Consider the following 15112-nt stretch of genomic DNA (forward strand, 5'->3'; position numbering starts at 1 on the left):
CTAAGTATTTATAACTCTGTTGGGATTAATAATTTTAAAAGATCTCATTTTGTCTATCTTTGCATCTTTTGATCATCTCCACTAAATTCTGAAATTTGAAAGCTACTTTATCATGCCATTCAACAGTCTGTATAAGCCAGAGCTGAGATGAAACTGCATTTTCATAAACTTTCTTGTCCCAGAAAAACATGCTTCTAGCTCTGGTCATTTTGTGTGTGCATGTTTTATACATGTGCAAAACTGTTTACAAAACTGATACTGGGAAAACACAGCTCCAATGGAAGGCTATTCAGTTACTATTCTTGCCCCAATTCACTTCAGTTTAGTTTATTGTTTACACCAGAACAAGCAATACACATCTGAACTGAAGCAAAACTACTTGCGGAATAACAACAGGTGGTGCTAAAACTGACAGCAGTGTAGCAGGACAGGGAGTGTCAACCCAGTTTCCGGGACAACAGAGGTATGTTTTCTTTCATCACTCATTCAGAGTACAGACTCTGTTTGCCCTTGGTGATACTGACTACAAGGTGCTGTGGAATTTATACTATGTGATGCCTGAGGGGCTAAAACAAATTGTGAAGGAAGTTATTTCCTGTTTTTTTAAAACAGTGCCAAAGCATTAACAAACTGGAAAAATAGTAACTATGATCATAAATGAAAAAGTATTGAGCAATCAAGAGGTAGACATTTTCCATGTCCTGAAATGATAACTTTTGAAGTTAAAAGCAAACTTTGTACTAAAAAAGATTGGGAGCTCCTCAAAACCTTTTCATACCTTCACATGGAGAAATGTTAAACATTTACAGTGACAAAACCACCATAATTCTGAGTTCAAGGTAAATAATCTATCATGCAAAAACTGTATTTGATTTTTCTATGTCTGACCTTCACACATTGGGCAGCATTCCCCAGGCACTTTTACAGGATTCAAGCAGCTCTGTCCACAGGCTGTAGCAACACAATGGGACTCTCCGCTGATACACTGACAGAAAGTGCAATCATCTTCCCTCCAGCGATCACCATGTGCTTGGATCTGTCCATTAGCATAACAGCCAGCAGGATTACTAACTGGAGAAACTGAATCTGCAGTAAAAAACAAAACAAACAAACAAACAAAAAACACCAAGATTATTGAATCCAACTACAGTATTTATGAAAATATAATGTTAATAACACACTGAGATGGGAAGGACAATGTTAGAAATATTACCACATTGGTATTCATACAACAACAATATTGTAGTGTTAAGAATATAAGACTATATAAATCGCAAACAAGTAATCAGACAATGTATTGTTTGTTATTCAGATGAACTCTATTTTTAATAAGCAAAGAAGACAAAAATATTACACTTGCAGTGGAGCAGCCTTTCTCAACTTTTTACCATTGAGAAAGCCCTGAAACATTCTTCAGGATTTAAGAACTCCAAGAGTATTATGCATCCTCTGTGAGGTTTAAGTCTGCTGCCAATATGCTGTATTGGATTTTTATGTTTTATGTGTGTTTTTATTGTGGGTCTATTTTATTGTTAGCTGTCATGAGCCGATTAGCAGTGGCAGGTTATACATTAATTTAATTTCAAACAAACAAGCAAGCAAGAAACCCCAGAAGTGGCATGATCACACAGAATATGGTTGGGAGCATAGCTGTGTAGACACACCCAGGGCCCCTTCCCTTCCCATCCCCCCTCCCCCCAGGTCCATCATTGGCCATTTTGGGAGGAGTGAGGTGGGTCATATCACCCGATAGTCATATCACCCAATAAATGTTCAACAAATTTTAAAAATATATTAAACATTTATTAACTCCCACCCATTAGGGAAACCCTTCCAGGACCGTCAAGAAACCAGTGTTTCACGAAACCCTGGTGGAGAAAGCCTGAGAGCATTGCTGATTCTATGAAAATGTGTGAAATCCAAGAAGTATTATATTGTTAATCAAATTACTGTGGTGTCAAAATAAGCAAATAACACCCTAGTAAGACTGGCTCAATCTACACAAACATCAAATATAGCAATATTTTTTTAATTACCTTCACATACTGGACAGCACTCTCCTTCTGGCACATAATATCTCTCACAATGTAGCTCCCCACACTGTGCTGAGAAACAAATAGAGACACCGCCTTGGCACCGACAAAAACGGCAAGCATCCATTCGAAACATATCTCCATCATAATATTCCACACTATTATATATACAGGCTGGCTTCACTTCTGAAACAGCAAATAGAAAAAAAGTACTTTTCAATTTATGATATAGATTAGGGGACAGCTTTTATAATTAAAGAATGAATCTCTGCCAAGATTCAGAACAAGATCAATAAAGAGCCAGTATAAGAAAACCTACTTCCATAACTGAAAATATACAACTTAACATCACTGTTAACAACATCTTATCTTAATCATCCATAAAGTTTCTACACCCTAAATAATGGTGGTTATGAGTCTTATGTAAAACACAAAAGGACACACAAAAAGTAATAAATATAAATAGGAGTACCCTCTGCAACTGTTATAATATGCAATAAGGATGTATCTATTGTCTTATATACTGTATACGTATAATGACTACTGGCAAAAAAACAAATGCCTTGTAAATGCTTGAGCTTCACATGCTATGAAAAAAAGGCTTTCTGTGTCTCCAAGAATCTGTCAATCAGAACTTTTCCCTCATGCATACAAAGGCAGAGAGTTTGTTGATGATTTTATCATCTATTGCATTGAGGACCATTTCTATCCATGCATTTTGAGTGGTAGCTCCTCTTTTATAAAACTGGCCTCTCCAAAGAGGTGAAAAAGGCACCCATGCTTCAAAGGTTCCAGAAAGTATGCAAACATACGTTATTTAAAAATACTTTTAATGGTCACTGCATAAACAACGTTTTCATGGTTGTGTTTTCAGATTTGGTACATACATTTGTCAGAGCTTTTGCAGGCAGTTTGGGTAGTGGGCCAAATCTAATGAAGGGAGGCTGGGCTTGCCTCCCTTGTTCTGGCCAGCCAGGAACATGCCCAGTTCAGGGGATGTCACTTTCCTCTAGCCCTCAGGTGGTAAAGAAATGACACAGTGATTATGCCCATGTGGGACCCCTGGAAATGTCATTGCACATAGATCCCCTTCAGCACGCAGGCGGGGAGGGGGGCTGGTGCCATCAGTTGATAGGCAAGTTCCAAGTGCTGGATCCATGCCCTATTCCAGTGGTCCCCAACCTTTTTATCACTGGGGACCGGTCAACACTTGACAATTTTACTGACGCCCCGGGGGGGGGGGGTAGTCTTTTGCTGAGGGACATTGCTGCCGCCACCTGAGCTCCTGCTCCACTTGCTTTCCCACCAGCGCCACTCACTTCTCACTGCCCACTCGGGGGGCGCTGCCAGCAGCAGCTGCGCAGTGCTATGCCGAGGGGGAGCCCCAGCCATGGCGGCCACTGGAGAGCACCAAAGGTGAGCCGGCAGCAGAGTGGCAGGACAGCCCCCGAGGCAGCAGCCAGGGAGGAGGATGTGGAGGAGCCACGGCCTAATACCAAGTGATCTATGGACCGATCTCGGTCCCTGACCGGGGGTTGGGGACTCCCATTTCCAGGACTCCTCAAAGCCTGAAAATTTAATGCAGGGGTTTCACCAGTGTCATATGGTTGAAAAAGACTGCCTTAAACTCTCCCATGTAGAGATGTCACGGCCCAGAAAAATTGGGAGGCAAGGGAATCCCCCCTCCATACTACTCGCCATGACCAATTTTTCTACAGCCCAGTTTCAACTATTTCTAGATGGTTTCAGCTATCTGATAACCTATCTCTTATAAATTAAGAACATATGAACTTGCATACTACTTTTACTAATAAATGACAAGAATTCATAGGGGAGGATACATCTCATTTTTCTATATTGGCCCTCTCCCCAACAATTTCTCCACTTCCTATCCTTCTGTTTTCTTTGTCTCATTTGCTGGCAGGTGCTCATGGGAATTGTAGTCCATGAACATCTGGAGGACCACAGGTTGACTACTCCTGTTCTAATAGATCCTTAGATGCTGAGGATTGGAAGAAGTGATCTGGAGGTAAGCAGGAAATATTGTATACTGTAGTTATCTCCTGAGCCCAGGAGTCCATCTTGGGGTCAATCCAGGCCTCCTGTAAAACTCCAGAGGATGACCCCCCCCCATACCAGTAAGCTCGATGACTCATGCATCTGGGGGCTTTTCTTCTCCCTCAGGCCAGTCTCAGCGGCCTGGTCTGTAATGATTGCATCTGGAGTAAAAACCTCCTCTACAACATCCTTTTCGCCTTGGGATCCTCTGTGTCTTCCATTCTTTACCTGGATCTGGAATTTTGTTTCTGGCAGGAAAAAGAAGGGCTTACCATCCCTGTGAATATGTCATGGTAACACCTTCTTCTTAACTCTAGTTTCTATGAGAACTCTACCCAAAGCATACCCAGAAGTCTAACCTCCTTGGAGGGGATATGTAGTGACAATAGCTTAGAACGTGGATCAGCTTTGGGCTAAGGGAGCTGTCTGGCTACAGTAGTGGAAACCATGGCCCTTGCTACAACACCACTGTGTCCAGTGAAGCATTGGCATTGTAAGCAAAAACCTGTTAGTCCCTTCCTGAATGTTCCCTCTGGCTTCAGGTATTAGTTTTGATAACTTGTTTTGGCACCAGGCCAAGGCGGCCATGGCAACCACCAAAACTGTGGTGAAAGTTCTTATTGCCATGGCCATAGCTTTGTGGGCCTTAAGTAATGCTGCATCATGTCCTGTCCAATGTGTCCCCGAGGAACCCTTCACCATCCTCAACCAATCCCAAAGACTGAAAACACTGGCCTGTCACTGGCTGGCACCTGTAACACAGACTCAGCATAATCAGAGAGTATATAAGTTCTCTTAATAAAGGAAGGAAATTGCTTTATCATAAGTTCCAGTCAGCTCTAACCTTACCTTCAGAGGGCTCAGGCATGGGAAAGGTTATTGTTGCTGGGGATTTTGGGGGGGTTTTTTGGATTAAGAAAATAGTTTTTCACGATCCTTTAGGGCCATAATACTGCCTTGTCCCCCTGGCAGGGAATTTCTCAGAATCTGAATGCCTTAATTCCAAATACAGACCAAACTTCCTTTGGGAGTGATGGGGGCAGCCAATTGAATCCTATCCCTCCCTTGTAGCCACTGAGTCAGATGGTTTGGGGGGAAGCAGCATGGCTGATGGTGGGCTTTGTAGATTGGAGTGCTACTTAGCCTCCACCTGTGCCACTGCTGCAAGACGTCCCTGGGTTCTATTGGCCCATTGGGGTTAGAGGGCATCTGATGCTCATCTTCTGATGAAAAGCTGTTGTTCTCCCTGCTTGCCACCATTTTGGCCTGTCCTGGTACCTAAATACAGTACAAAGGTCACATACCATTGATACACTCAAAAACATCACAGCACTTGCCAGGCGTTCCATCTCCATGAGACACTATTTGGGGGATGTAGCCTGCCTCACATTTTGGAATACCACATAAACCAGAGACACACTCGCACCTGAAACAAAAGAAAGGAAACCACCACAAATAAGTAAGACAAACATATGTGGGACAAAAATAGCAAGCAAATTGATTTTCTGCAGTAATACAGTAGACAATAAGATTGCTTTAAACACAAAACAGTAAACATGATATAATATTTACTTTAATGAAAAGTGCTTGAATTTGAACATAAACATCCTACCTTGAGATGTGTGTATGTACAGAAAGACTGAAAGTCTTAGTTCTAATCTGAAGAGATGTCAACACCTAGCCCTCAGCTCAACTATCTCCTTCCACAAGATTGTTAAACTGGAATGTGGCAAGCCAAGGTTTCTTGTGAGAATACCAAAACATTCTTATCCACTATCATCAATATTATATATTTCCAGTAAACCTTAATGGTGAAGGAGATATATTGCCCTGGCTATTTAGCTTTCTTTTGGAATGCATCAGAATGTTCCCTGGGCCATCCCTGAGGATGGCTAGCTGATTTCTACAGGACTGCCCATCCATGATTCTGAAATGATTATGGCACAGGATTCTGTTTTAGTAGTTAACGCTGGGGTCCCAATCTATAATTTTATTCACAGTGTATATGCCACCTTCAACTTCACATGAACTGAATGATAACTGAACTTTGTTGGATGAAATATTCAAATTACTAAAAGCAATTCCCCAAACAGTTCATTCCTCCTAGTGGTGATTTTAAGAAGATCACCAGGGACTGACAAACAAGAAAAGGGACTGACAATGATCATTTAATCCAAAGACTGTATAGTCCTAACAATGAAAATGTCCTTAGACCCTGGTGGTTTTTTTAGTCATCGAAAGATGTAATAAATGCTAGTAGCTTGGGTTCAAATTTAGTAACTTTGAATGGACATCAGAGAATCAATCCAAATGCGAATTATAACTTCTTGAGCTTCGAGGGAGCTAGTGTCATAGATTGTCATTAGAACAAAATTTGAGTCCAGTGGCAGACTTATGATCAACAAAGTTTTATTCAAGGAATAAGCTTTTGTGTGCAAGCATGCTTCTTCAGATACAGTGTTTTTTCTGATCTCATCTCAGGGCCTGCAAAATGGTGCTATTCCGCCAGGCATTTGGCTGAGGTCAATTGAAGCAACAACAATTTCTGGGCCCCTAGAACCCCTCCTCCCACACAAATATACCCATTAAGCAAACAAAAGGGCAATCCTGGATTGACCAACCTATGGGATTTAGTTATTTGTTAATGTTTCAATTAGAAAAATATCATTATCACTGGATTTTATTGTCTTTACTACTGTTTACTACCTTTACTACTGTTGTCATTATCAGACGTTATTAATGAACCATATTGCACCTGTATTATGATTCTGTAAACCATGCTGAGCTGCAAGGAGAGGGCGTATATCTTATCCATTTGGTGCCTCTTAATAATTGTGAAACAGCCATGGAGGACGAATGGTCCGGCCTCTCCAGGGCCAATCAGGGTGCAGCCAGCTGCACCCTGATTGGCCCTGCCCCTACAGCTACCACCCTCCCTCACCAAGCCCTGACACCTTGCCTCACAGATGTGCCTGGCTGTTAGAGCCAGCCATGTCTGTGACTCCACCACTCCACATCCAAGCCCCCAGGAAGCCATCCGGCTGGGGGGGGAGGGAGTACTTCCCAAATGCCTGGAAAGCACACCAGGGCCTCGCCGAGGCCCCAGGTGTACTATCCAGGCTCCCGGGAAGCCATTTGGCTGGGGGGGGGAGGGAGTGCTTCCCAAACGCCTGGAAAGCACACCCGGGGCCTCGCAGTGGTCCCGGGAGTGCTTGCCAGGCCCCCGGGAAGTGCTCCCTCTCCCCCATGCCCCCAACCCCCCCTCGCCCTCAGTGCTTCCCAGCGGCCTGGAAAGCAGACAGGAAGCTCACGGGGGGGGGGACCCTTTCAAAGCCCGTTCTCATGAATGGGCTTTGAAGCTAGTATCAATATAGAATGAATGAATGAATGAATGAATGAATGAATGAATGAATGAATGAATGAATGAATGAATGAATGAATGAATGAATGAATGGCCAAGTTCCTGGGAGTTTCATTATTTTGAGGCAGTGATGATCTCCCTATTGTTTTGTACATGAATATGTCTTATATTAAACTGTGATCAGGCAAGATTGCATATTCCAGAATCAAAACTCTATCTGTAGCATCTGTTGGGATGACAATGATGTTTGCCTGGCCCAACACATCATAGAATCATAGAGTTGGAAGGGGCCATACAGGCCATCTAGTCCAACCCCCTGCTCAACGCAGGATCAGCCCTAAGCATCCTAAAGCATCCAAGAAAAGTGTGTATCCAACCGAGGGGGAGCTCACCACCTCCTTAGGCAGCCTATTCCACTGCTGAACTACTCTGTGAAAAATTTTTCCTGATATCTAGCCTATATGTTGGACTCCCCATAGGTGTTATCTTTATGGAGATCATTGTCCGGGCCTGATGTTGCTAGGAGTTCTGTTCCCTCACTATCTTCTATAGGCAATTGTCCTTCTTCAAAATCTTGAACTGTAAAATTATGTCTGATAGTGTACCTTTTGTGAGGCCTCTGGGCCCCAAGAATCCTGGTACATTGTTTGAGAAACAGTGCAGGCTTATCAAAAGATACAGAACAATAATACCATACTTGTTTTGAGAGAATTCTTGTCTCTTAAGAGGTACTACAGAGATTAAAACATAAGGAGGAGAATTGATTTTCAGCATTTTGGGCAATTATTTATGGGTAATAGAATATATCGCAGAATTCCCTTCTGGATTCATCTGGAAGTCATATTTTAGGTCATATTTTAAAAATGTATTTGCTACTCCATGTAACATGGATACTAGTGGCAGAGCTGACGGCATCAACTCTAAGGAAAAGCTAACTGCTTAGGAGCAGATTTTGATGAATGATCTGAAGTCTTGAGTACTTTCTCCCACATCCTGCCTTGAGTTTTGACACCCTATTACTCTGGAGGTGAGGAATTGGCAGGCCTTACCTGTTGAGACATTGTGCCCTTCAACCAGGCCGAAATAGCATTCATCAGTGTGGATCATCTTTGCTCCAGAGTGGGCACATTTCTTGAAAAGTGCCTTCAGAGCCATGAGCACTTAGAAAACAAGAACAACCCCAGCAAACTGGGGAGCAGTTCCTCGTGTATGAAAAAAAAAAAGAATCTCTTTGGAGACTCTTTGGCGACAGAGGAACTTAGGCGCTGTGGCACAAGAGCATGTGGTCCCTGGGTGGAAACAAGCTCTTGGCTCCAATGCATAGCGCTTCCTGGAGGCTCTTACATGCACAGATCACTTTGATGGTAAGTCTATTCATGCGTAGTCCCCACGTGGGACTGATGAAGAAGAGTTGGTTCTTATATGCAGCTTTTCTCTACCCGAAGGATGTTCAAAGCGACTTACAGTCGCCTTTCCTTTCCTCTCCCCACAACAGACACCCTGTGAGGTGGGTGAGGCTGCGAGAGCCCTGATATCACTGCTCAGTCAGAACAGTTTTATCAGTGCCGTGGCAAGCCCAAGGTCACCCAGCTGGCTGCATGTGGGGGAATACAGAATTGAACCCGGCATGCCAGATTAGAAGTCTACACTCCTAACCACTACACTAAACTGGCTCTCAAGATCAACTGCATCATGCTATGTACTGGCAGCAGAGAGACTCCCAATTTTTGTTTTCTTTTTCCCTAGCCCCATGTTACAGTTCCTTTCCTGAGCTGATTTGAAAGTTACTGACATTTATATAAATACGTTTTGCTGTTTTCACTCCCAATGGAAGTCTATTTACTGCAGTGAAAATAACTTTACAATATCTCTGTCCTGAACATGACAGGAATGTTCTGTCCCCATGCTACATCACTACCAAGTCTACTCAGGTTATCACACAAAATCCTGATCCAAACATGAGGTTAGGAACAAATTTCTTACTTCAGAGGATCTGAGAAGCAGCTAGCTATCAGATTTTGTGACTAGATGTACTGGCCGAGAACATGACTGCTTTTAGAAACAATATTTTGTTTCATTTCTGCCTTTAGTTTTTTTGGTCATTCTCTAATAGTGTTTTAGTTTTTTAAGCTAATCAGATCAGTATTACTTGTGCTGTTTATTCCTGCATATTTTAATTCTGATGTGGATTAATGTGTCAATGATGTTTGGGCTTCAACAATCATCAAAGATTACTCCCTGGTTCCTGGCTGAAGGTGAGATCTCTAATTGCACTCTGTCCAGGCAGGAGAGATGGGCTTCCTGATCTGACCCTTTATGACCCAATCACAGGGCCTCTGTCTTGGAAGGTTGAGTTTCATCAGAAGGAAGAGCTGGGTGTCACCAGCATATTGATAACAACCCAGCCCATAACTCCAGACCAGCTGGGTCAGAAAGGGCAAAAAGATGAGAATCACGCCCTGTGGTCTTCTGCAAAGGAGTTGGTAAGGGCAAGATTGATTCCCCCCGATTTCCACCCTCTGTGACTAGTTTTGGAGAAAAGAGACCAGCCATTTAAGGGCTGTCTCATGAATTCCAGTTCCAGTGAGGCAGTGGGCTAACAACTTGCGGTCGACCATGTCAAACACAGCCAACAGGTCAACACCAGAAGTGCCCATCTACCACTATCCAGTGGCCCCATAAGTCATCCATCAAGATGACCATTGCTGTCTCCATCCCATGGCTGGGACAGAAGCCAAACTGGAAATGGTCAAGTGCTGAAGTTTCCTCCAAGAATGCCAGCAGTTGATCTGTGATGGCCCTTTCAATCACCTTGCTCAGAAACACAAAATGCAAGACTGGGGTGGTAACTGGGTGAGCCCTCCGGATCAAGCGATGGTTTCTTGAACAAGGGACGTACTATGCCACCTGTAGTGCCTCAGGGAACTTCTAAGATGTCACGGAAAGATTTACAATAACCCTGAGGGCCCCCCTATCTGATTGCCTGATTTCAGCAACTAGGATGGACAGGGGTCCAGGAGGCAAGTGGTCACCCTCACTGAGCTCAGCACTTTGGTTAAAGAGAGCTACCTGAAGCCTTTGAATAACCCCGCCCGAGGTGGCCAAGGGGCCTCCAGTTCACTATTTAGAAAGTTATTAATTTTCTCTTGAAAAATGTATTCAATTCCTAATTATTCTCATAAAACATCTTTCAGAACTGGACCCAGTGCTATTTCTTCCATTCCAGTTCATGTAACAAATGATCAATGCAGATGCTAGTAATTCTTCACCACAAACTTAATCAAATAAATCAGTTTTTTCAACAAACTAAACAGATCATACTATATAGGCAAACAAAGCAATAATAAGTAGCTTTGATCACCTGACAAATGCCTATGTCCACAACATAACCAACCTTGTAGGAAGAGTACAACATCCATCAGCTGTCAGTCTGACTTGGGTTTCATGGCTATCCAAGGGACAAACAACTTGCTGGACAGGAGGACATTCTACTGTACTGCAGTCTATACTGAAAACTGTTGAGAAAAAAATCAGGAAAAATATTAAAGACTTTTTTTTGTTTACAAAGCATGACAATGAAGTACCTTCTTATTTTACTAACCAACACAGATTTTTTAAAAAAATGCTTCATGATATAAAGATTATTATTTAGATAAAATCCTATTTTATAATCAACCTCCAGACTGGTTAAAATCGAGTCAGGCATCAATGCCAAATAACATCAAAACCTGTCCTATATATAACATAAAAAACATACAGAAAATAATCTCCTCACCCATACCAAAACAGTTTCAAAAACTGTATGACAGCTTATTCCCAATCTTGTATAAAATAATCTCCTCTCCTCTGCCCCAGGGTGGGTATAGCAACAAGAACATGTCTGCCCCAATCATATTGTATTTTTATGTATGCATGTGCATGTCAATATGCCATATATACCTTAATTTCAATAGTGTAAATAGATATGTATAATTCAAAAGCTACATATTCCTGGCACATATGCAATTAGATTAGTGTAGGTATATTGTATTTATTCATTATGTCTACTATAGGGATAAAACACATACAAAGTTGGAACAGGTCCCAGAGCATAGACATAACCATGATAATAAATTAGTAATAACAATTATATCAATAATGGTAAAGTGGCTGGCCTCTATGCAACTGAACCAGGTTACCCATAAATGAGATAGAAGTCTACATATTTGGGGCACTCTCCAGGTATGCAGCAAAGTTATAACTTTGTAAAATAACTAAAAAGAAAAATCCTCCCCAATTCAAAAAATATTTGATCTGATAAGGACCTCCAGTATTTCAACTAGCATGGAGAGCTGTTCAAAATCAGCTAAAGGGAGCAGGACTGGACTTCCCTCAAACATTGAGAAGTCACAGAACGTTGGATGCGGAGTTCCTTGGGTAAAATAAGGGGAAGTCAGTGTTGTATTTACCTGTAAATGTTGTTCACTGAGTTGTCACTATGCAAGCACTTGTGGGTACTGCACAGGTGCAAGTCAGTCACCAGAAGATTTTTTAGCTAGCATAGTAAGTGAGCAGGAAGAACTCCTACCATCAGGAGATACTGTGATCGTTTCCTATCTAACACTCATGTGCTCATCAAGGGGATCCACACACTCCCTCAGTTTGCCTAAACTGCTGCTCTGAGCTAGACTTGGAATGAATTCTCTTATCGATCCATCTTTTCAAAAATAGCTAACATAGGGATAGGAGGAAGGACAACTCATATAAGAAAAGAAATTTGGGGAATGGAAGGTTGAAATAGTTGCAAAGTATACTTTCATTGAGGAACTGGAAAAGCCGGTTTTAATGACAATAGATACAGTAGGGTACAGGCACAGTCACTGGAGTCACTGAGTGACTGGAGTCACTGAAGCAGTCGGTGTGAGCTTAAATGGACTTCAGGGATGGTAGAGGACAGGAAGGCCTGGAGGAGAATCATCATCATCATCATCATCATCATCACCAGTACAATAAAAACATGGTACCCCATGGAAACCAATGCTTAACAAATTAATTAAGACAAGATCATTGTCCATGGGGTCGCAATGGGTCGGACACGACTTCGCACCTAACACCAACAACAACAACAGGTACAGGACAGGTTTTTGGTTGTTCCAGCTTGGTGTAGTGGTTAAGAGCAGCGGCTCCTAATTTGGCAAACTGGATTCCCCACTCCTCCACATGCAACCAGATGGGTGACCTTGGGCTCATCACAGCCCTGATAGTCCTGTTCTCACAGAGCAGTAATATCAGGGCTCTTTCAGCCTTACCGACCTCACAGGGGGTCTGTTGTGGGGAAAGTAAAGGGAAGGTAACTAAGCCGCTTTGAGACTCCTTCAGGTAGAGAAAAGCAGGGTATAAAAGTAGGGTATAGACAGCAAGGGTGGCCAAAATGTTGTTCTCCAGATGTTCATAGCCTATAATTACCATGAGCAAGCATGTCCAAGTGGCAGGGGCTCATGGGAACTGTAGTCTGTGGACATCTGCAGAGCCAGTTTGGCCAACCCTAGTAGAGGTGTTGCCAAGCATTATCTAGAACCATAATCAAATAATTTGAAGAAGAGGGGATTGATTGATTGATTGATTGATTATATTTATATACCGCCCTCCCCGGGGGCTCAGGGCGGTTTACATAAAAACACAAGAACAATACATGGAACAGTCTTATAAAACATTTGGGTAACTGTGCAATAATAACTGATAATTGTAAACATATAACATTATAATTGTATAACCAATAAACAATACAACGTTGCAACATACAAACAGGTCTAGAGTGTATAGGTGGTGTTCTGAGGGGGGGGCGGGGAGCAGGGGCCCTTTGGTTGTTGTTGGTTATATATATCTGGTCTCAACCAAATGCCTGGCGGAAGAGCTCCCCCTTGCAGGCCCTGCGGAACTGTTTAAACTCTGTCAGGGCCCTGATCTCCTCCGGGAGCTCGTTCAGCAAACATGCAATCAGCAAACATGCAATCAAGCGTGGGTGTTGCATCTTGTTTTCCATGCAATTCAGTCTCAAGGGAATACAAATCTAAATAGCTGTTGTTTTTCTATTTATCTCTGGAATCTGGTAACCATTTTCATTATGCTGTATGTTAATTTACCCTAACACTGGAAGGCACTGGCAAACCACCCCATATTGAGTCTGCCATGAAAACGCTAGAGGGCATCACCCCAAGGGTCAGACATGACCCAGTGCTTGCACAGGGGATACCTTTACCTTTGAATTGATTACTTCCGTTCCATGACACTGTATCTGAGGAAGTGTGTATGCATATGAAAGCTCATTGAACTTTGTTGGTTTTAAGGGTGCCATTGGACTCTAAATTTGTCCTGCCGCTTCAGACCAACATGGCTACCCACTTGAATCCTGACTGTGTTGTCTAGTCATGGATCTCCTTTCTTCCTCTTCCGCAAAACCATAGGGCATAAGTATCAGTTAGGTAGCCCAGTGTACTGGTGTTTGTGGTTAATCTATAGCTTGGGTAATCAGATCTGGTTCTGACAATTCCAACCATCCAGAATGGTAGTCTCAGGGATGACAACATGATTCCTGTTGTCATGGTTCCAAGTGAACCCACTGAAAGTAGACAGACCCATGGTCTCCTGTAGTTGCAGTGAAGGCAGTTCACACACAAAGGGAGAACATGTTGGAGGTAAAACCAGGAAGGCGTGCACAGAGAGGAACACACACTTGGTTCCTTCCCAGGCTTCAAGTCTGGATCCCGTGGAGCCATGTTAAGAAACATGCAACACACAGCAAACATGCAGAAATGAACATGCTCAGCATGCCTGGGGGTGATGTAATAAAGATGTGTGTGTGTGTGTGGGGGGGGTGGACACCCCATAAAAGGTAGAGCCTTAAAGCAACACAGGGTCTTTGTCATCTCGTTAACTCTCTATTACTAGTACCTGGAAACCTCAGGCTCCATATACACTCCAAAAATATACCTAGCTTTTTCTCTATGTTTGTGTTTCTCTGTGGTACACACTGCCCTTGAGAAGGGAGTTGGTCCCTTGCCTCCTTAGGAAACAGAATCAATTTCTATGCTTCAACTGAACTATGAATTTGTCTCTGTGTTTACTGGGCAGAAAGGATCAGTGGGAATCTCTTCAACAGTGCTTGATCCTGCCCTCTCCTGTGAGAGAGAACTGGCCCCATCACCACAACAGAGGCTGATGCGAGTTTCCTTGGGCTGCAGTGTTAACTAGTGAGAGTATCCACTGTTGGCCATCTTGGCAAGGCAGGACTGTTTCAAGGTAACACTCAAACCCAGAATCCCCAATAACATTCTGCTGGAGAAAGCTCTTTCCATATAACATAGGTAATCAATCCCCAAGTACATACAGATTCCCACCTTCTCTGAGAGGGACTTGCTTTCATCTACTTGACATTCAGCCAATGGGCTATTAGATTATATGGAAAGTTGGCCCAAGGTTCAGCATAGACACATCTGACTTTTAAATATGAGAATATTAGTTAAAGGAAGGTTGAAAAAGGCAGTAAAATGTTAGATCTCTTCTGGATATTTGGAAACTATTTAACTATGAAGCTCAGGTAGAATACACACAACAGGTTAGTAAGGTTACCATCTACAAAATGTTTTAAAACTGCTGATTCAATGTCATTGCCCATTGTGGT

General features: G+C 42.6%; 1 protein-coding gene across 8 annotated transcripts in view; it reads right to left on the reverse strand.

Moving 5' to 3' along the window:
- Positions 1 to 15112, reverse strand: part of CRIM1 (cysteine rich transmembrane BMP regulator 1) — a 188842-nt gene that overhangs the window by 61215 nt on the left and 112515 nt on the right. For all 8 annotated transcript variants that reach the window (XM_077344009.1, XM_077343994.1, XM_077343984.1 and 5 more), the window contains 4 exons: positions 10847 to 10967; positions 5396 to 5517; positions 2037 to 2219; positions 889 to 1086 (listed from right to left, as the gene is read on the reverse strand). In XM_077344009.1, coding sequence (XP_077200124.1) covers positions 889 to 1086; positions 2037 to 2219; positions 5396 to 5517; positions 10847 to 10967 — 624 coding nt within the window. The remainder of the gene's footprint in view (positions 1 to 888; positions 1087 to 2036; positions 2220 to 5395; positions 5518 to 10846; positions 10968 to 15112) is intronic.

Source organism: Paroedura picta, chromosome 1 (assembly GCF_049243985.1).
Source record: "Paroedura picta isolate Pp20150507F chromosome 1, Ppicta_v3.0, whole genome shotgun sequence".
In the NCBI taxonomy this organism is placed as follows: domain Eukaryota; kingdom Metazoa; phylum Chordata; class Lepidosauria; order Squamata; family Gekkonidae; genus Paroedura; species Paroedura picta.